Raw genomic sequence first — 23133 nt, forward strand, 5'->3', positions numbered from 1 at the left:
TGCACAAATATACAGCTAGCAGAGTTATTTTAAGCATCATCAGTCGTCTTGATGCAAAGCCAGTTTAAGCTGCCTGATTGCGTTCACACGTGGCAGGTTTGGTTGGATTAAAATGAACTCTGACTGCTCTTTTAGTGCGATCTACCTGAATACGTGCCATCCGAACCCTGGTGTCCAAAATAACTCTGGTGCGCTTCTAGGGTTGGGAGATGAAAATCGAGTCTTATGTCAAAATATTTTTGGCATGACTTTTTATCGGAGTAAAATCTAGCGATAAATATAACTAGGTCATAATGTGGAATTGAAAAGCTTCAATGTAAAAACCTCAATCGATCTAATGTGATCCCAATAAAAATGTTGATGGGATTGGAAGGGTGGTCCAGACCTGGAAAAAAACGTTCAATTGAAAATAAAATGAAGCATGCAAACACTTGAATCCGACTATCTTCTCACACAGATACCTTGTGCACATGCGCAGTGAGGTAATGTGTACATTTATTACATTAGGGATTAAAAAAAGTAATTAATTAAATCACACATTTTCCTGTAATTAATCACAATTAATCGCACCTAACATTAAAGTTTTTAATATATTTTTATATTGTAATAATTTCACATTAAATCTCCAAATCAATGTAGAAACAACATAAAACGGCATATTTTAAATGTTTATTTAATGGCATCTTTCAACTAAGCACTGCGATTGAATGCCATTGTCACTGATAATGATGTCTCTATCGACGCGGTTCCACCAAGGAAACTTTCCCAAAGAACTAGGGACTTTGAGCTGGTACTATAGTAGTAGACCGTAAAAAAAAACATGGATGACACGACTTCATTCTCTTCCGCTGAAATTTTTAAAGCCTCCAGAGGTCTGAATATGGCGCTGACATCTTGTGCAGATTTGGGACCGGAGTCTGCGCAGTAGAGAGCAGGAAGTAGAGGCGTGATATCAAAAGCCAGCCTACACTCTCACAGATGCAGAACAATTTATTATGTCGGTGTGAAATTAACCATCATGAAAATGTAGAAATTAAAGCTAAAGCTCCAATCTCCTCCCAAAAATCCTGAAAAAAGTCAGTTAGTGCCTCAGTGTCAACTTCACTTAGGCCCCATTTACACTGCATGGTTCAAGTGACCCAATTCCGATTTTTTCCACTCCTGTGGCACAGATCGGATATGACATGTGAACGTGTAAGCAGTAAAAAAACGCATGAACTCCGATATCCTCAGATCGGATTCAGGCCTCACTCAATATGAGGTAATAAATCCGATATGATTCGGATGCGTGCATTAGCGTCTGCCATGTAAGCGGTCAAATCAGATATCCCCCAGTAAATGTGAGTTGTACGTCATTGAAAAAAGGATGGAGGCGAATTACGTCAACTCAGGTGGACACAAACTGCGATCCAGTGTTGCCAAGTTCGCCGTTTTCATGCGGAATTGGGCTACTTTCACACAGTTTTGAGTTGCAATTGGACGGGTTTGGTTGTGAAAACCTGGCAACCCCGTCAAGGGCTCTCCTCTTTTTCTCCACCTTAAGAGAGAAATGTTTTGCCGACCTTTAAAGATGTGTGGAACAGTGCAGACAGCAAATCTGCAAAATGCAATCATTTTGTCTGCGTCCATTGTATATCGCGCTGTTTTACTTCCTTTCACCGGTTAAGAGCGTCTTGGGCTGTTTTGCCAGTGTACAGTGCAAATGCAAATATCGGATACGGGTCGCTTTTGAAAAGATGATGTAAGCGGGTCGTCAAAAAAATCAGATATAGTCCCCAAATCGGAATTGTGCATCAAGACCTGCAGTGTAAATGCAGCCTTAGATAAGCCGTCAATCTCAGCTGTCAATCATGACGACACCCGAATCAAGGCATGGAGGCTTCAGTTTCTAAGAGGAGTGATACAGGTTCGGCTGGTACCAGACTGTAAAAAAAAATGGACGTAGTGTCCGTGAAGTCACCAATAGGATTCCAATAAGCCGTTCTGACGCGTAAATTAGAGATGAGCTGGCCGTCGCCATCTTACGTCACGCCTGGATAACAGAAAATGAACAAAGAGGCGGGACGTGGGCGGAGCTGAAGTGACGTGATGACTAACAGACAGCAGACAAACGGCAATCCACCTGTCACTCAAAGTAACCACGCCCTTAATTATGCAGAAGTCTAAGGCTTTATATAATGTAAAACAAATAAGTTATAAAAAAATTCACCCCCCTCACAGTCGTCATGAAGGGCAAAATTAGCCGTACAGACAAAAAACACAATTTGTACACGACTGTAAACATGTGTTTTTCTGCTGTAAAGTTGGGCATTTTAACATGAGGCTTGATGAAATTCTGCAACCTTCTGGAGCCCTAGCACTAGTCGACGATTGCATATTAAAGGTCCCGTTCTTTGCGTGTTTTCGAAGCTTTGATTATGTTTACAGTGTGCAATATAACATCAGTTTATGTTTCGCGTGTAAAAAAACACAGCATTTTTCTGTACAGCGCTGTTTCCTCTGTCCTTAAAACGGCCTGATGATTTCCTTGTTCTCTGAAGTCCCTCCTTCAGAAACAATAACGAGTTCTGATTGGGCCAGCGCTTCCCGTTTTGTGATTGGACAGCAGCTTAGCGCACTTTGCCCGGAAAGGTCCCGCCTCTTACCATAACGGGGAGATGCAAGAGCTGAATGCGCGCTCTTCTCCACGTGGGAGAGCAACGAGACCACGCCCCCTATTTTGCGTGTTCTTGTGGGCGGAGCGTTAGTCAACAAACGGTTCTAGTGACGTCATCACAGCAGGAAGTGCAGCGGTGTAGTCCAAACCGGCCGCTCGCTGTAGACTTTGAAAGGGAACTTCTGTTAAATAAAATATCTCGCTTGGCATTGAACTTTGAGCTTTATAATTTTACAGGTATTATTTATGCTCTAACAGCAACATTACACACTAACTAAAGTTTGAAAGATGGAATCGCGAAGAAAGAGACCTTTAAATAACTTCTGTATTATTACATACAGAAAGAATACAGAAACTGGGGGAGGTTGATGCTTGGCTAGTACTCGGTGTGTTTCGACTGCAGGGTCTAAAGCAAGTTCCAGGTAAAGATTTCACCCTTAAAACGGCCCTCCTTGTGAGGTAGAGCTTTTTCAAAGTTCAGCAAATTTCAGTGGTGGGACTTGAGAGCTAAACATGCCGATTAGTTGAGCTCACGCAGCATTTTATTTCATCCTAAACGTTTGTTGCGGTGCGAGCAGTAAGAGTTGTTGGCTATTTGAATCAATGATGAGTTGAAAAAATACGACCGATGGACCGACGATGAGGTTCAGGCTTTAATTAAGTTTATTGTGCAAAACAGCATTACCTGTGGTAGAATCAGTGTTATTATTGTCTTGAAGAGCCAAAAGACTTGAGATGAAGAGATTCTCGGATGACGCTTACCATTCCCTCTTCACCATGGAAGCGCACGGCGATGCCTTGCTTGAGTTTCTCATTGGAGGACTTGGATACAACCTCACAGCTGCTCCGGAAAATTGAGTCTGAAAGAAGATGATTAAAAAAAATGAAGGAAGGAAGTGGAGGCTGACATATGAAGGGACCTTTGAAAAGATAATGCAGAAAATCTTCTACCTCTGTGAACAAGAAGAATATCATTTTCATTAACCGGTCGGTGAACCATATCGGAGTCAGGCTGTCCGGCCAGAAGATGTTCATAAAACCACTCACACCTGTCCTTAAACGGCTGAGGAACAGAGGAAAACAAAGACCCATTGACAGTCGTTACGCCCCGCTGCACTGCTCGTGTGTGTCAGACCAATTCTTACCGCAGAAACATATTTTACACAAGGATGCGAAGTGGTATATTGTGCTCTCTTTCTTTTTGTGCAAACAAAGCGCTTGTGTTGCTTCATATCGTGCGGGACCTTGAATGAATGTGTAAATTGCGTTGCTCCCAATGGGAATCTTCATTTGTGTTCTGAAGATGGACGAAGGTCTTACGGGTGTGGAACAACATTTTTGTGTGAACTAAACATCAACATGATGATAAACAGCCGCTGCTTACATTCAGATGGGAAATATCGTATATAAAGTTGGGTGTCCATCTTAGAGATAATCACCATATTTATAATGAAACAATCATATTTAAAAAGATATGATATTAATCATATCATACGATGAAGCATATTTACTGGTACTACAAAATGTTTAGTTTGTAATTTGTTTATGCTTTTAAAATAACATTTTAAATGAGAGTACGGTATATTTCTTTATTTATCAAAATGAAGAGATTGTTTTGAACAAGTATTACTTAGCTTAAGTATTCGTGTGGATACTGGTTTTGCCCCATGTGTGTGAGTGTGTGTTTGTGTGTGTGTGTTTATTTTTGTAAAATATCAGGACACAAATGTGTATAATGCCATGGGTATGACACAGGTATTACAGAGGAGGGTGAAATATGAGGACATTACCCATGTCCCCACTTTTCAAAAGGCTTATAAATCATACAGAAGGAGTTTTTTGCGAAAGTAAAAATGCAGAATGTTTCCTGTGATGGGTAGGGGTAGTGTGTGTGTGTGTGTGTGTGTGTGTGTGTGTGTGTGTGTGTGTGTGTGTGTGTGTGTTCAGTAGGTTTAGGGGCAGGGGCAGTGTGTGTGTCTGTGTGTGTGAGTGTCTGTGCGTGCGTGCGAGATCGGTAGGTTTAGGGGCAGGGGCCGTGTAGGGGGATAGAAAATATTGTTTGTACGGTATAAAAACCATTACACCTATGGAATGTCCCCACTTTCACAAAAACAAACGTGTGTGTGTGGCCACCATACATTTTCAGATGGTAATTTAGAAATGATTAATTATTTCATTATTTCAATCTCCTGTGAAAAGTAGGAATATAGGATGTCATTTAAAAAATGAAAACACTTCAATTATTTATTTTACAACAAAATATGTCGACCCGCCAGAGCTTATTAAAAACTGGTGCAGTCGATTGATTAAACTAAATTTATTAAATCACACTTTTTCTGTAATTAATCGCGATTAAAAACATCAATTTTCCATATTTTTATATTGTAATAATTGAATATTACTCTCTAAATGAATGTAGAAACAACTTAAAGACCGTATGTGTTGTATTGGCATCTTTATATGAATGAAGGCCAGTATAAATTATACTTATGTCTCTATGAAACAATGATAGACATTCATTACAGTATAAATAAAAGATTCAATTTCAACATTTATTAGGCAATCTTACCATAAACCCATAAACAATCTTCACATAAACCCATTATAATAAATGTCATAATTACCTGTGACTTTCTTACCTGTTAGACACAAATGTCATAATGTTATTAAACACCTTTCTTAACTGCAGACATTATAAATTAAATATAGATCAATTATTAAAGCTAAAATTTTCTTCACATCAATAACTGGTTTATTAGGCTGCGTGACTCATCTGAAACACATGACGCGGATCTGATGCACATCTTATCTATTTAAGTTCATTTAAGCCGTTATTTAACTCACAGACGACATGTTCTCTTTGGTCTTGTCCTTCTTGAATGGTCTAAAAGCGTTTGCATTAGTGATGCGCGGTATACCGGTACTGGAAAATACCGGTATATATTTTATTTTAAACGGTACGATATCATGATTTTGCACATTTCGGTATATGCTGCTGTTCTAAAGTTCACCGCTAGATGGCAGCGCTCTACCCAAACTGACCCGAAACACCCGGCAAATGTGACGACAACATAGACGAACAAAATGGATAAAGCAGTTGAATCCAAGGGGGTAATCTAGCGCTCGGAAAGCGTTCCACCCCTAGGGGCTGTCATTGCTAACCAAGACATCACCTGCTGTTAGCATCCCATTGACTCCCATTCATTTTTGAGTCACTTTGACAGTGAATAACTTTACATCTGAGGTGTTTAAAGACTCCATTTGTCCATTGTTTATTTCTAAAGAAACACGACAATGCATAAAAGGCTCCATTACCTTGTATCTTACACTATCGCCCCGCAGAAGCTGTTTTTGTAAAAATAGGCTAACGATTGCGTCATAACCAACACGACTCTGTCGCACAGTTGAGAAATTACCGTATAGACCTGAGGAGACGCTCGCAGGCAATCTTTTACTGTCTATGAGGCAGTCGGGGGGACGTGGAGACATGAAGTCTGATAAAGTCAAGGGGGAAGAATGGGGAGAAGCCCATAGTGAGCCAAAGGCAACGGGAGAAAATATTTAAACAACGTGATTCACTTTCCACATCAACTAGAAGACCTACAGCTGTCCGACAGGAGGCTCACGTCACATCTACGTCGTCAAGCTCAGTCTGAGCCTGCGCAGTTCGCTCAGCCATCAGGAAGTGAGTGCCCCTATACTGACATCACTTAACGCCGTAGAAGGCAATGGGATCGCTCCGTCCATTTCTTTTACTGTCTATGGTTGAATCTCACTCAAGATGCTCAAAACCAATTAATAAAGAGAGGAGTCGAAGTTACATTTGTGATTACTTTGCTTATAAAACTGATGAAGAGCCATCAAACCTAGCCAAGAAGCATCTGTCACTATCCTGACTTTAAGACTTCTTAAGAGATCGACAGGTCAGCGAATCATTCAAACCATCTCATTTAGACATTTATTTTCTTTTTACACTGATCAACGCACATACATAGCCTAACATACGATCAAATACCACAAAATCTCCAGCTTTCGTTTCAACCAATGACATTTAGATCTCATAATATTTGCATGCGTACTATTGCACTGTTTACATTCGCGTTAGACACAACCGACTGTGTTTATGTGAATACTCACTAAAGACGGACATTTTTACACAATTCTGTGTATTTAACTGTTTGAGGAAACTTAATTTGTAAAGCTCTAAGTGACAGGTGTGTGTGTGTATTGTTCTGAGCTCATATCTCCTCTAACTGTTAACGAAATGCTATAACATCGCTTAAATGATTTCCGTTATTATCCATCCCGAGACGACTGTGAAATGTTGAATCGGATTATGCTTTAGAAACCGATGTCTTTTGAAACCAGAAGCAATTTGCTAATTTTGAGAGATTTTTGCTGCAATTATTTCTCACAAGAAAGTTTTCAAATGACTGATTTGATGTGATAATCTTTGCTGATTAATTTACTATTAAACATTTGTGATAATTTCCCATTTTATAAACTCAAAACTTGCATAATTGTACTCATTCGTGTGCAATATACCGGCGCTAATATCAGCCCGTGTGGTATCGATTTAATATCGGTACTTCGGTATTAGATTGTAATACCGTACCGAAGCCAAAATTGTGGTATCGAGCCATCCCTAGTTTGCATTAATAAGAGTGTGATCATCTAATGTAACACTAGACAAAGAATGACAGAAAAAAACAGATGCTGAGTTAATTGCATTGCATTAATAAAAAAATGAAATTGTTTGTAGTTCATGCGCTTTTTTCTGCAATCATACCACTAAGGCACATGTTTGCTTAAGCTGTACCTTTAGTCCCGTTGTCCTCTATTATTGTTATTATTAAAAAAAATTTACTTGTCCTTGCAAAGAAAGGTGGCTATATTGGTCACTGATTTGTTTTTGTTTGGTTTTTGAATGTCAGAAATGTATATTTGTGAATGTTGAGATGTTATATTGGTTTCACTGGTAAAAATAAACTTGGGTGTTACATTATTATTATTATTATTATTATTATTATTATTATTAATATTATTAAATGTTGATTTAAGCTGTTAGCTGTTATCTAATTTAACAGCTAAATATTATATTTTATTATTTATATATAAATAATTTTGATAATTAAGTTCATTACACTATTTACACTACAATTTTACACTCAACTGCAATTAAACTGCACTATGTACGTTTTCTGTCCGCTAGAGGTCGCCTATTCAAAACAAAGGCGTAGTTTGATGACGCCAGGTTTGAGCTCAGAATCTTGGCACATGTGGTCTTCAGCTCACAGCCGGCGGGAAAGAATCAGGATAGGTGATCCTTCTCAGAAATCATGTTGATGGATGTGATTATTAACGTTACTGTAGTGTGAAGCAGAGCAGGAGCGAGTGTTGAGGAGCTGAGCGAGGCCGCCGGAGCGATTGATAATGAGATGAACAACGCACGCCTCGTGAGCAGCGGGACTTTTATTATGCCACAGTCGCCAGCGCCATTTCCTCTTCTCCGCTCATGAGTGTGAGGAAACACAGCTCTGATTATCATTGTGGCAATCAGCAAGGCAAGGGACCGTGAGAGCAGGCAAGTGGTGAGTGCCACACCGGTCTCGTCTCACAGCGGAGTGACGGGAGTATAAAAGGAGGAGCGAAGACAGTGGAAGACGAGAGATGACCAGGCCTGGACTTTATGTTGAGTTCGTTTATGTTTTGTTTTGTGTGTGCGGGCAGTCGTCCGTGAGGGTCAGCCCACGGTTTACTTTCGTTTTGTTTATTATTTGATAATATATAGTCTTTGTTGAACGTTCGCCGGTTCCCGCCTCCTTCCTTCCTTTCTACGAACTTTATTACAATCATATTAGACACACCTGAGTGTGTTAAATGATGTTCTGACGTTACTCTCTGCGTTCGCTCAGCACCTGTTGTGACACACTGCTTAGAGTAAAGCGCTTCTGCCGAATAAAACCTGAAACCGAGGGTAACGCAGATATGAAAATTTGCTGCAAATTCCTGTATAGTGGAGCTGTTGTATGTTCAAATGTATTGACTGACACAGCGCTGGTTTGTTTAGAGCTATTGAGAGCGCCGTGATACAGAGCCTGAACGTGTGTGTCTCATGACAAATGTGTGAGAGATGGCAACCGTGAATTACGGTCGAATGCAACCCACCATGTGTGAGTGAGTGCGGGAGAGTGTGTGAGTGAGTGCGAGAGTGTGTGTGTTTCAGTGTGTGAGAGAGAGAGTGAGGAGAGAGAGAGGGAGAGAGAGAAAGGAAAAGCAAATGAATGAATACGCTGTGTGCATGCTTTAAATAGCGTTAAAAAAATTATGACGAAACGCAATATGTGGCGGCCGCTGTTGATTCTGTGGACCGCCACAGATTAGTCTATGTGTGGGAAACACTGCATGCGAGACAGGGGATGATTTTGATTTCTTCATGGCTCCTTCACCTGGACTCCAGGATCATCGTGCTTACCTGTCCTTTGATGATATGCATGAAGCGAGACATGAGTTCAGGACATTCCAGCAGGAAGTGGAAGTGGTTGAAGATGATTTTGGGATTCCTGGGAACAAGAAAAGAGCTTCAGTGAGAACGTTTTTTAAACGTATATGGCGACACATACATACGTATGCATTTGCACACCGCTAGGCATAAACTAACCAATCATCAATAAAATTAAATCATTTACGCTGAAAGACTACAACTGAAGTAAAAGTTATGAAATTCCTTTAAATATTTTAATCGGAGCACCCTGGGCCGCATTAATGCACGGGCTTACCTGGGCTTAAGCCCAGGGCCCCAAGCTGGGGGAGGGCCCCGATGATGCCGGAAAATATTGTAACCGGATTTTATAATATGTTGGCTGTCCCTTTAAAATTACGCTTTATCGCGTTGAATGCACATGCGGGCTTTGCAAGTCCTGCTCAAGAAATGTCAGTCAAACCCTCTCACTCAATAAACCCTGGAATCGTCAGTCACAGTTAGAGCTTAGAGCTTAAAAAAATCGAGTCCGGCCCTGCCCGACACATTAACTGTAATTATGAGCCCGATTTAAACCCGACCATTTTTCAATACATGGGTGTTCTGATGAGAAAGATCGAGCCTGTAATGTAATGAGCGAAGCGGACCGGTGTGACTCCGCTCAATAATCCGCAATATCACGAACCCTCACCGGTAAAATTATGTTCCCTCAAAAGACGTATGTGAAAACTGGTGACACTTCTGCTAGATTCCGAGAGAAGCGCACTCTTGAATATCACGCGGAAATGTGGCTCGCTCCGCCGCGCTGTATATCACTTCAAATAAAGCATAAAAGAAACTACCAACATGCAAAATCGTAGTATTTCTGTAATCTATCAGTAATCAGTAATCAAAACTGCAAACTATAATAAAACTAAAATATTCTGCCATGTAATAGCAATATAGCCTAAGGCATACGATGATAATCTGATTTTTTTTAATGCACAAAAAATGTGAGCACTGTGCATGTATACTGAAATATAGGCGCTTATTTTAATTTAACTTGTAAAGTAGCCTATACAAACAACAATGGATAATATTTAAATGCATCAAATAAAATGTTGACTTCTGTCCTTATTATATAATTTAAATAAATTCATATTCTTGCATAGGGATTCAATGGAGAACACCCCTTTTTTTAATTTACTGAGTTAAATTTTTGACAGAACTGTTGCTATTATTTATTTTGACAACTAATATAGAAAGTCTTTACTTTACTTACATTCAGTTTTTTCTTTCTCAGTTGCAAGGTTTAGAAACAGTCCTTACAGAATAACTTAGAACTGTTGAAGAGTAAATTGATTATATAAAATTCAAAGAAGATTGAATAATTTAGGCTGACTGAGCAAGTTAAACTTTAGCTATAATGTAAGCCCCTTGCCTGGACGTGGGAAATAACAAGAAAAAAATTGTCAAATTCACTCTATATTCCATGATCTAATTCACTATACTATCTCAATTACAATCAAGTACAAATTAACTGTATTCATTTGTGTTGTATGCACTAAAACAGTCCAGTATATAATAGTCAAACTAATTTTTATGTTGAAATAACAAAGATTTCTGTGCCACCGCAGAATGGTTGCTGGCCCCTGCCCGGCCACCCCTATAAAAAAAAATCCTGGCTCCGCCACTGTGACAACAATGTCTCGTAATATAAAAGTAGTGCGCAAAACAGAAAAACAGCGCAAGATAAAGTAGAACATCAGAACAGTGATGGTGAAGGGGAAAAGGAATCACCACCATGTACTGATAGGTTGCGATATACTAGCAGGCTAGCAGCCGATAGCTAGATATGATAGTATCAAAATAATTAACTCCTTTTAAACTTAACTTAAAGATCCCAGTAGTTAACTTGCCACCACACTAGAGCTGTGGAATATAACATTTTTTTATGTATGGCAATGTTGATACAAAAGATTCTGCATAGGCTACATGTAATTAAATAGGCCTTATCATACAAGTTTCCTATGATCTTAAGAACATTTTAAGACTCCATGAATATGAACTGTGTTTTTAACATACTATCTCTGTATTTAAAAAAAAAATATATATATATATTAAAAGCACATATTAGTTCATATTCAATGGTGTCTTTAAGTACCTTATGGAATGACTTCAGATCCTCTGATCTGAAGTCCTTCTCGCAAAATGTTAGAAAGGTATTATTAGATAATCAGTTATGCCAGCATTGACTATGTTTATGGGTTAGTCAAGTTTTTAATGTAGAAATTTTAAATGGTTTATTGTTGACAGTATGTATAGGGTTAGTTTAGGCTGAAGTATGACTGTAAATATGGTTGTAAATAGATAGTGAGTTATTGATGTTTAGATGCATATATTTTATTGTTTTATCTGCCCAGGGACTGCGGATGGAAATTAGCTGTAGCTAAATCTGGTGTGAAGCATCTTTTCTCTTGGAAGATTAATGTACTTGCACATGGTCCCTGTCAAATAAATAATAAACATAAACATAAACATAAAATGCACTTTTTTCACTTATATTTGTGTATTTTATATAACAGACCTATAGATGTGGATGTTTTTAAATACCATTTATTCCCATAAAATATAAGGCTTTGTGATTAAAAAAAGATTGAATAAAATTGAGAATGATTCAATGACAAATGCATTTTTAACAGTCACTTGTTGCCACCTGGTGAGGTAAAAGGGGTGGGACCATAACTTTTAACTATTAATTAAGCAGGTCCAATGGATGAAGGGCCCCTCAAGAGGTAAAAGCCCAGGGGCCCCTTATAGTCTTAATGCGGCCCTGGGAGCACCGTGCGGTTGCGCTTCGCTGTAATTTGGATGCATTTTAAAGATCTAACCTACACTTACAACTGAAATGCTGGAAAGTTTTACAGGAATAATATTTTATTACCACTCAAAAGTGAAAGAGAAGACTAACACATAAGCATTTGAAATGGGCCATTATTATGGCAGTAGTTTACGTTATATAGTTAAATTAGCAGTAGTATTTTTACCTCACTGAAATGAATCATATTAACTTATTTCTGCTCATTTCCACATTTTTTTAATGACATCCTATCTTCCTACTTTTTAAACAGGAGATTAAAATAATGAAATAATTAATAATTTCTAAATTACCGTCTGAATAGGGCTTTAGACAGAAAAAATAAGACTCATTTCTCCTGTGATATCAAAAGGGTTATTAAAGGATGTAAAAATCAAAGAGGAAATCTCTGTCCAAAATGATTTAGTGAAAAGAGTGATACTTTTAAGATAATTCAGTCACATCAGACATCAGTCGTGATGGTATTTACCACTCTCGGTCATGTGATGTTGCTTAACTGTATCATATGTTAAAAATATAAAAATATAGTTTGTTACGGTTATTTTTACCATGGTGAGTTAAAGGTGCAGTGTGTGATTTTTAGTGGCATCTAGTGGTGAGGTTGTGAATTGCAACCGCCTAATGCTCACCCCTTCCTTTCAAAGCACATAGAGAAGCTACGGTGGCCGACACAGGACAAATGTGTCTTTATCTGAGAGAGCAGAGAGTAGCTAGAGCTCTGTAGAGAAGTTTGTCACTTTAGGGCTACTGTAGAAACATGGTGGCACAAAATGGCGGTTTCACAGTGTGTGTGATAGAAACAGCTCATTCTAAGGTAATAAAAACATAACGGTTCATTATGTAAGGTCTTTATACACCACTGAATACATAGTTATGTATATTATATTGCATTTCTGTCAATAGATCCTCATAAATACTACACACTGCACCTTTAACATAGTTTAATTTGTTGCAATTTCTCATGAGGCTGCAGGAGTAACGTCAGCTCATTATATATTATATTATTCTTCACTATCAGTCGCACTTACACTAAATAAATGCAGCATCATTCTCGTTGTTTTGGTGGATCTTAGTTATTTTTAGGTTATTTTGGCTACTTGTCTCTTTCACTTGACCTTTAAAAATTCCACTTGTCCCGGGCAAGTGTTAAAGTCGAGCCCTGCAGAGTAAAGCATTTATAAATGTACCGGATGCTCTTGACTTACCTCGTCACAAAACACTTGAGCACTTCATCATGTTTACAGACGAACTCGATGAATCGAGGAGAGGTCATGCTATCAGAGAAGGAAGAAAGGAATGGAGGAAGAGACTTGGCCATGAGAAGATATCAGTTAAGCATTAATTAAAGACTGATTTAACCATCTAATAACATTATCATTAGGCAAGCAGCTAGTGGTGTCGGGTGACGATTAAACCACATTATTAAACACATGTACCAACTCGTAATGTAATAAATGCACATAATGTAGTACATAATGTCTTATTAATGTAATACAATTTTCAGAATGTAATAATTTTCAGAATGTAATAACGATTTTTCACATTATGTTACAGATTACTGAAATTACATTATGAACACACAACAATGTTTTATATCAAATACAAGCTACTGTAATATTAAACCAAAAATAGGCTTATTAGGTTACATTGTGAAGTTACATTTTTGTGATTATGACTGATTATCACTTTGACCTAGCCTAGAAATCTAGACGCACCCTAGCAGCAGCAAATTTAATCTGCCCGCGAGTGTGGTCTAGCAACTCTCAATACCCTTCTGAGCTGTATTCCTCTAACTCTTGCCAGACCAATCACATCGTGTATAGAGTCGGCGGGCGGGGCCATAATGACGACGGCCGAGTTGCGTTTGCGTGCTTCTAGTAAACACAGAAACTGGCGAACGGCGGTCTTTCGAATCAGCTCTGACCGCGACTCTGGAAGACTTGGTGTTAAGCTTTTCTCTGAGAAAAGAACAAAGAACGGCACTGAAGTCATTCTTAAAAAGGGAAGATGTGTTCGGAGTTTAGCCGACCGGATACGGGGAATGTTTAATCTGTCAACGAGCTCTGCTTCACCTTCGTTGCTCTGGTTGGTTGTAGCGCTATCCTATCGCGTGCAGAGGGAGTTTGAAAGACAACCGTTTATCCGCCCCTCAGATTAAGCTGTCAAGGGTGAGTTTCCAGACCAAACATCTTGATGTGGGTCTGGCTTGTCAGGCTTACTTTGACCCAGAAACATATTTTCAGCCAATAAAAAGAAGAAAAAAATCGAATTATCTGTTGTTTTATATTACATGTGTTGCGGTGCTTCGTGAGTTCACGTCAGAGGCCACAATAACTTGTTGAATAAAGTTGTTATTTTGATTTTGATTTTGTTTTTGCACACAAAAAATATTCTTGTGGCTTCATAAAATGATTGTAGAGCCACTGTAGTGAGATGGGCTTTGTAACGACGTCTTTAGTGCCTTTATGGGTCCTGAGAGAGGAAATGACATTGGTGTCAATGAAGGCCTTTCTGAGCCATCGGATTTCAACACTAATATCTTCATCTGTGTGTGAAGATGAACGGAGGTCTGACGGGTGTCCAACGACATGAGGGTGAGGAAGTAATGACAGAATTTTCATTTTTGGGTGAACTAACCTTTTAAATGTAATACTGTGTTTTAAACTGTGCAATAGAGAAGTCCATAGGCTTGTTCCCGTCTGGATATTTCACAATAGTACATCTCAAAATTGAGAATATTGCGATTCCAACCGTGGAACGTGATTGTCTGTCATAAGATAGTGATATAACATTTTGTGAAGATCGCCCACCCCTACTTATTACATGATGAGTTGGTACCCATCTTCTGGGTTTGGACACTTGTAAGGTTCAAGGTCGGTCTTACCCGTGTGGCATCTGACAGGAACAACACATGTAGAAGGCCTGGATCACGGCGCTCAGGCGATTGGCTATCATAGAGATGACATCCTGACCGTCGGCATAATCCTCCGGCGTCTTCATCACGGACTCGCCGTCCAGCAACAGAGGGGCATTTTCCCTGGACACCGAGGGGTCAGACGGGTCGGTCTCATGCTTCTTGAGGAAAAGTGAGGCGATGTCATTTCCTGAGGATGAGGTTGTGGCGTCTGTGCTCTCCTTCTCCAGCTCAGTGGAGATGAGGACCAGCCATTCATCAAGAGAGTGCCATAACAGCTCCAGAGGCTAAACGGCGACACAAGACCACAGACAGACATCTTCAACCTTTACTAAAAACATTAGTACACATTTGGGTAACACTTCACTTAAAGCCTTCATGCATAATGCATTATAAAGGCATTCATAAGGTATGTTATAATACTATATATATATATATATATATACACATAAATAATTTTAATCAAAATTAGATATGACTATAATAAATATTCACAGATTCCTTGTTACATCTGAAATTGACAAATCATTTAAAAAAAAAAAAACGTTTCTCATGCACGTGATCACTTGCAGACGAAAAATATTATTAATAAATTATTATTAAATTAATAAAGAAATATTTTACTATTGCAATACACAATTGTACTGTAAAATTGAAAAATGTATGTTTTAATAATTATAATAAAATATATTATTATAATAAAAGTAAAGATTTTTTATTATGAATTTGATTGTATTTGATTTTATTGTATTTTTATTGTATTGTATTTTCATTTTATTGTATTTATTATTTTATTGTATTCTATTTTTATTGTATTTTATTGTATTGCATTTTATTTTATTTTTTATTTGTTTTATTGTTTATTTACATTATTATTTTATTTTAATATTATTATTATTATTATTTTTACAGAACAACAGTAAAATTACAATATTAACATTTACGGTTGTCTTAACTCATGCTCATGTTGCATTCTCAAATGCAAATCATGAGCAAATTAAAACACACAGTAGCATTTCCTGTTAATCCAAACTAAAAATGACCACAGTGCTGTGCTTTACTCTGAAACACGCAGTGTCAGGCTATATCTTAATATAATTACATCACAACTGCTATGATTTGATGATCGCACTAGACCTTATCACATTCTCACAACCACATCTGGGTTAGGGTTAGCTTTCAGCTCTCAGTCTAAGATGCCAGTTCTGTCATAATGTCCACTGATCAATGTATGCTAGGCTTTGGAGAAACAGAACATCACTTTCTTTAAGCATCTGAAAATTGTTTGCGATGTAATACACTCTGACCTTGAACACCTGACTACGAGGCGTCTTGTTTCCATTGTAGCACAGGTCGTTCCCGTTGTTTGGGGAGGATGGTCCAATGCAGAACACATGACAGAAGATCCGGATAATCCGGAGTAAACTCTTTGTTTGGACCTCAAAGTTACTGGACAAGCTGAGAAGGAAACAGATTTGAGTAAAGGAAGAAACAAGAAGAGGGATGTCTGAAGCTGTGGACAACGCAGATGCACCTCAGCAGTTTGTGTCCATTCGTGGTGGCCACCTCGGCCAAGCTGGTCAGGATCCTCTGGTAGTTGGAGTCATTCTGCTGTGAAACATATTCCAGAACCTGCCGCAGCTTAGGGATAATATTCAACATGTAAAAAGACATTAATTTACATGAACTTATATAGAAGGACAGATGAGGCAAACAGAGGCGTACCATGCTTTCTTTAATGTCGTCGTTCTGGGTCATCTGAATCAGAGTCTGAAACAGTCTGCCGTGGTGCTGGATCAGAATTTCACACGTTTCGCCATAACCACCCTAACATTCATAACACACAAGCTTTAGTACCTTATAATAATACCCGAGTTATTATCAAACGCTAAAACTATTAAAAACATTTCTGTTAACTGAATAAAACATGTTACATGCAGTTACTATAGTAATAACTATACAATTATTAGGGGTGTAACGGTACGTGTATTCATACCGAACCGTTTCGGTACAGGGCTTTCGGTTCGGTGCACGTGTGTACCGAACGGTATGAATGCAATCTTTAACAGATAACAGTCGGCTTGTTTTAAGAGCAGAACACTCTTCAATCAGAGATCCCTCATGAACATATTAAGTATTCAGTCCATGTTATCATGAAATTCAACGCTCTTTAATGTGACGTGACTGATAGTATAGGCGCGTCTGTTTAAACGGCAGCGCGCGCGCGAGTAAACGCTGTCATCTCTTTCTAAAGAATAAACATGTATTAATATCTCTTAAGGTATGTTGAGGATACATTACAATTTACTGAAATCTATCGTGTCGTGTAATCGCTCAATCTGTGTTTCAACCGTGAAACTTTAATAGCAATATAAAGAAAATACATAAAATGACAAAAGCACATGGCGAAACTACTGAACATTAAAGGCACAATATGTAAGTTTCACCACTAGAGGGCGTTTATTCAAAACAAAGGCATAGCTTGACGACGCAGTGCATTTGTGGAATCATGGGAGTTGTAGTTTTGACTCTTCACCTCTACAGCCGGGGAAAAGAATCCAACGGGACATGGGCAGAAATCATATTTATGGATGAGCTAATGAATTATAGATGTATGAATGTTACTGTAGCATGAAGCAGGGTGGAGCGGAACGAGGTGCTGGAACAATTGCTAGTGAGAGACGAGCGCAAAACACGAGAGCAGAGGAGCTTTTATTCTGTCAGACGAGTTCTATCCGCTTCTTCCGCTTGTGTGTGTGTGAGTGCGTGTGCGTGTGTAACGCAGTGCTGTTTCATCATATCACACACATCTGAGTGTGTTAAAGTGATGTTATAATGCGACTCCGTTCGTCAGCTCGGCTCTACTATGAGACATTTGTTCACGCTGCAGTAAGGGACATCATATTAGGCATGCTAAAACACGGTACTCTGTGCGGTATATCAACAACACCAGATTTAAACAATAAGACTAACTGTGTCGAGCTGGAGAACAATCATTAGTTTCTGTCCATCAATGATCCTAACAGTGGGCGCGTTTACATGCACGTTCTTAAGCCGATTATGCCCAATAAGCCGACAATGAACATGGTCATGTAAACGCGGTAACCCGTTTTCTTTTATCAGAGTAAGGTCATAAACGCCGTAAGCATAAACCGGTCGACACAGGTAGTTTTTTGCCTCTTACCCCGATTTCGCGCTGCATGTAAACGCATTAACCTGCTTTCTGTCGGCTTATTGAAGTGCGCATGTGTGATTGGTGACAAAAATGCTAATTTAGAGCCGATTTAAACGCATCCAGACAGAGCGAGCTAGAGTTTTGCATTAAAATAAGGACATATATCACAAACGCAGACTCTTTTAAGACCCAGAAAATTTTAAAGATGTGTTATTCTCATCCCATGGAGGTTCATTCAAAACGCTGCATAACTGCATGAGGGTTAATATGAGCCGTAAATCTCCCGCTGACACGGCGCACGCTTTATTTAACATCACAACTGACGTAACATTTTAAAAACTCAGAGTCAAATATTATTATTATGATTATTATTTTTGACGGCACTACAAGGAAATAACCCGGTTTATAAATAGTCATGTAAACGCGGTTTACTTGCGTTGTCCGTTTACTTGTTTACATGTTAACGGTAAAAACTGGTTATTTCAATAAGCTGATTTTTTGGAGTTATCAGCTTACTGGTGTGCATGTAAACGCACACAGTGTCTAATAAAACACATCAGATATTAAAGCGGCTTTGGTGTTTTCCGGAAATCGAGGGTAACGCGGGTATGATGATGTCATTGACAGGCGAAGCACACACACCGCCCGTCCTGGTCAAAATCGCTTATTTCTCTGGATTTAAACATTCTTGGAAACATTTGGGAAGTACACAACATTAGTGTAAATACACAAGTCAACAAAATATATAACAGTGTTCTAGTGGTTTTTGGATATTTTAATCCAATAATCATACATATTGTGCCTTTTAACTAAAATGTATTCAATTATCTAAAAATAATTCTAAATATCACATTAACTATTAAAATATTTATATTAATTTAAATAAAGCTGAAATAAAACAAAACAAAATAAAATATTAATATTAATTTAGAAAATTAGAAATATGTTACTTGGCAATAAACTGAAACAAGGTTAAATTAAACATAAATAACAATATTTAGAAATAAAAAAATAAAATAAACAATGACAAAACCACACAACTAAAATCACAAAAAAATTTAACTAAAATGAATATGAAAACTAAATGTGGTGTGACAAGCAGCCACGAACCTCGAGGAACCTCGAGGTTCCTATCTACGAACTAGATAGGAACTAGATAGCTTCCTATCTACGTAGAGGTTCCCATCTACGAACCTCGGGGGACCACGAGAGCGGACCGGTGATAAGTGTTGATGAGTGCCAGCTGCGTGGCACACCGGTCTCGTCTTGCGGCCATGTGACGGGAGCATAAAAGGAGGAGCAAGGGCTGCGGAAGACGAGAGAGGACCAGGCCTGGACTTTACGTTATGTTTTATTATGTTTATGTGGGCAGTCGTCCGTGAGGGGCTGCCTGCGGTTTTACTTTCGTTTTGTTTATTATTTTGAAATAAAGTTAGTTGAATGTTCGCCGGTTCCCGCCTCCTTCCTTCCCATCTACGAACATTCGTTACACTAAGCTATAAACAAATAAGAATGAAAGTATAATCAAGCGAAGGAGCAGCGTTCACCTGCACACACAGGTCCAGTGGCGTGACCCCGTTCTTGTCGGGCAGATATTTGGCTCCCCTGAACAGCAGGATCTGAGCTGTGTCCCTCTGACCGTGACTGCAACACAATGGCAAGAGAAAGAGCAAAGAGAGAGAAATCGTAAAGATGAGTACTTAGGCATGCGCTTAAGTGGTCATGAATCAGCGGATTGATTCATGATTCAGATCGGCAATGACACAGCAGTTTGACTGTGATGATGTTTTTATTCCCTTTCTGGACATGGACAGTATAGTGTGTATACACTTGCATACGCTCTCAGACTAAATATAAAATATCTAAAACTGTGTGTGAAGATGAACGGAGGTCTTACGGCTGTGGAGCGACATTAGAGAGACGAGTTAATGACATCAATTAGATTTTTGGGTGAACTAACCCTTTAAGTACTAAGTACAGTATTAATGTACAACATAATGATCCCGACTGTTGCATCACAGTCGGTGTTATGTTGAGATTCGCCTGTTTTTCCGTGGTGTTTTCACAAACGAGATTAACATATAAAGGAGGAAGCAATGGTGTTTGAGACTCACTGTATGTGATGTACATGTACTGAACTCTTGTTATTTAACTATGTCATGGTTAATAAATTTTTTTATTCTAGGGCACTTTTAATAAACCTGGAAGTTTCACTGACTTCCAGTAACGTCCAAAATGCGAGTCTAGTTCCAGCAGAAGAGTGACCTCTGACTATCACTCTCCCTCCCTCCTGATATTTTATTTTCTTCAGAAGGCCTTTAAAAATCAGCTGGAGCCGTATGGATTATTTTATAAATAGATGGAAGCACTTTTTTGGGCTTCAAAATCTTGTGCGCTATTCACTCCCATTATAAAGTTTGGAAGAACCAAGAATTTAACTCTGATAGTGTTCCGTTGAAAGAAGAAAGTCATATACACCTAGGATGGCTTGAGGTTGATTTTTAAATAAACGAACCCTTTAATATTTACGGAAGTCTTCGAAGAAGAGAGAGAACATCCTAAACACGAACCGTCCTAAACAGAGCCTGTGTGCATGTCAAGTCATAATAAATAATTGTCAATTTTTGCATTAGTATTTATTTATTGTTCCTTATAAGTTTTACATGTTGTTTCTGAATGTTACTTGCATTTAAAAATACCTATGATGTTATTCATGATTAAGTAGTTAGTTATGTAAGAAAAAACAGTTTGAATCAAGGTTAAACTGAAACCCATTTCCACACAACTTCTGCTCACATATTTGAAGGCTACTATTGGATTATCACATTGAAGTACTTTACAGAGAGCTTACAACCAACTAACTACGTTCTGCCTTGAGGAGCAAATAGTACAACCAAATAAAGTTAGTTTCAAACTAGCTAGCTGTTACAAAGCCTCTAGTGTGGACTTCACACTCCAGTATAAGTAAGAACTGTAAGTAAACCTGGGCTTCCTGTCCTTCTAACCAACTATAACTTGCTCAGCAAGATTCTCTTCATCCAGACGTTGGGTGTTTTTGACGCTAAGGCCACCCATTGTCCACAGAGGTATTCAAAGGCGCCCTACCCCTGTTTTTGTCCTATTTTATTCTATTCTATTCAGCTCAAAATAACCCACAGATCATTTATTATACCATGCTGTTTATGGATTTTTGAGTGGAAAGAAAAAACATGCTGTTTTCGTGCATGTACACTATATTGCCAAATGTTTTGGAACGCCATCCTTTACATGCACATGAACTTTTATGACATCCCATTCCTAATCCGTAGGGGTTTAATATGGAGTCGGCCCACCCCTTTCAGCTCTAACAGCTTCAGCTCTTCTGGGAAGGCTTTCCTCAAGGTTTAGGAGTGTGTTTATGAGGATTTTTGCCCATTCTTCTAGAAGCTCATTTGTGAGGTCAGGCACTGATGTTGGACGAGAAGGTCTGGCTCTCAGTCTCCGCTCTAATTCATCCCAAAGCTGTTCTATGGGGCTGAGCTCAGGACTCTGTGCAGGCCAGTCAAGTTCCTCCACACCAAACTCCTCATCCATGTCTTTATGGGCCGATGCTTTGTGCACTTGAGCCCAGTCAGGAAGGGCTGTGCCCAAACTGTTCCTACAAAGTTGGGAGCATGAAATTGTCCAAAATGTCTTAGTATGCCGAATCATTTAGAGTTCCTTTCACTGGAACTAAGGGGCCAAGCCCAACCCCTGAAAAACAACCCCACCACACAATCACCTAATTTTACACTTCACAAAATGCAGTTAGGCAAGTCCCGTTCTCCTGGCAACCGACAAACTCAGACTCGTCCATGGGATGGTTAGACAGAGAAGCATGATTGCTCTCTCCAGAGAACACATCTCACCGCTCTAGAGTCCAGTGGCGGCTGCTTTACTCCACTCCATCCCACGCTTTGCATTGCTCTTGGTGATGTAAGGCTTGGATGAGCTGCTCAGCCATGGGAACCCATTCCATGAAGCTCTCTACGCTGTTTTTGAGCTCATCTGAAGGCCACAGAAGTTTGGAGGTCTGGAGCTGTCGACTCTACAGTTACAGACTAGAGCCTTTCTGTTTGGTAAAGCCAGTTTCCTCTAAGCGTTTATCATCATAATCTCCTTCATATCGCTTTGAAATGCAGCATTCTGTGCAGAATTCTAATGGGTCTGTCCGATAGGTTTGTTGTCTGCGCCAACTTGCATATATGATCCGCGCTGCGCTCTCGTGTCTCTAGTCAACGGCTCTGGTCTAGCATATGTGTGTTAGAGGATGGATACCCGACCCGAGCCCGACGGGTTCCGACGGTACCCGACGGGTCGGGCCGGGTTCGGACAGATATTTAGAAATGACGTTCGGGTTCGGGTCGGGCTCGGTCACGTCAGCGCGAAAAGGCATTGAACCTTTTAAATTTAAAACTGCGTATTATGCAAGTAGCCAATGGGCCGTTTTAACTTGATGCAATGGTTTGTTTTTGTGAATAAAATACATGCATTATATAACCCTAACATCCGTCTTCCTGCATGCGGAAATTTGTTTATGTCGCTGTGACAACAACTCGCAACACGTGCGTGCATATTGCCCGCGGCATCCCTGTCATTCCAGTGAGCGCAACTTCAGCGCTGCTGGCAGGAGGACAGCCTTGAAGCCATCCGCAGTTGATGCAATCCTTTTTCTACATAAAACCTCGATTAGCCTAAACTTTGATGGATAGATTATGTAAATAGATCCCATGTTGCAGTTTAGGAACCACAGTTTGAGAAAATTGGTAAGATGACTTTCATTTCAATAAGCATTTCAATTGTGTTACGTTAATGTTTTGTTCTGTTAGCTTGGGCCATTTTTAGCAGACCTTTGTTCATTTCATTTCAGTTGGCTATTTGATTGGGCTCTGTGTAACGTTTGATGCCCCGTGTGCGCGCTGATGCGCTCGTCTGTAAACATTTCAGAATGCCTTCCTTACAGTTGCTTAATAAAAGCGGGCTTTCCACACAAACAAACGTGCGTGTCATTAGTATATGAGGGGAAAAAATA

General features: G+C 39.2%; 1 protein-coding gene across 2 annotated transcripts in view; it reads right to left on the minus strand.

The window, feature by feature from the left end:
- Positions 1-23133, minus strand: part of hace1 (HECT domain and ankyrin repeat containing E3 ubiquitin protein ligase 1) — a 44247-nt gene that overhangs the window by 9317 nt on the left and 11797 nt on the right. Inside the window, exons 8-17 of one of the 2 annotated variants that reach the window (XM_067449375.1) lie at positions 19631-19727; positions 16634-16735; positions 16443-16549; positions 16216-16366; positions 14879-15195; positions 13200-13268; positions 9132-9219; positions 5281-5295; positions 3608-3719; positions 3419-3516 (exon numbers count right to left, since the gene is read on the minus strand). In XM_067449375.1, the coding sequence (XP_067305476.1) occupies positions 3419-3516; positions 3608-3719; positions 5281-5295; positions 9132-9219; positions 13200-13268; positions 14879-15195; positions 16216-16366; positions 16443-16549; positions 16634-16735; positions 19631-19727 (1156 nt within the window). The remainder of the gene's footprint in view (positions 1-3418; positions 3517-3607; positions 3720-5280; positions 5296-9131; positions 9220-13199; positions 13269-14878; positions 15196-16215; positions 16367-16442; positions 16550-16633; positions 16736-19630; positions 19728-23133) is intronic. The other variant, XM_067449376.1, reaches the window with a different exon arrangement.

The sequence above is a fragment of the Pseudorasbora parva genome, chromosome 7 (assembly GCF_024679245.1).
Source record: "Pseudorasbora parva isolate DD20220531a chromosome 7, ASM2467924v1, whole genome shotgun sequence".
Taxonomy (NCBI): domain Eukaryota; kingdom Metazoa; phylum Chordata; class Actinopteri; order Cypriniformes; family Gobionidae; genus Pseudorasbora; species Pseudorasbora parva.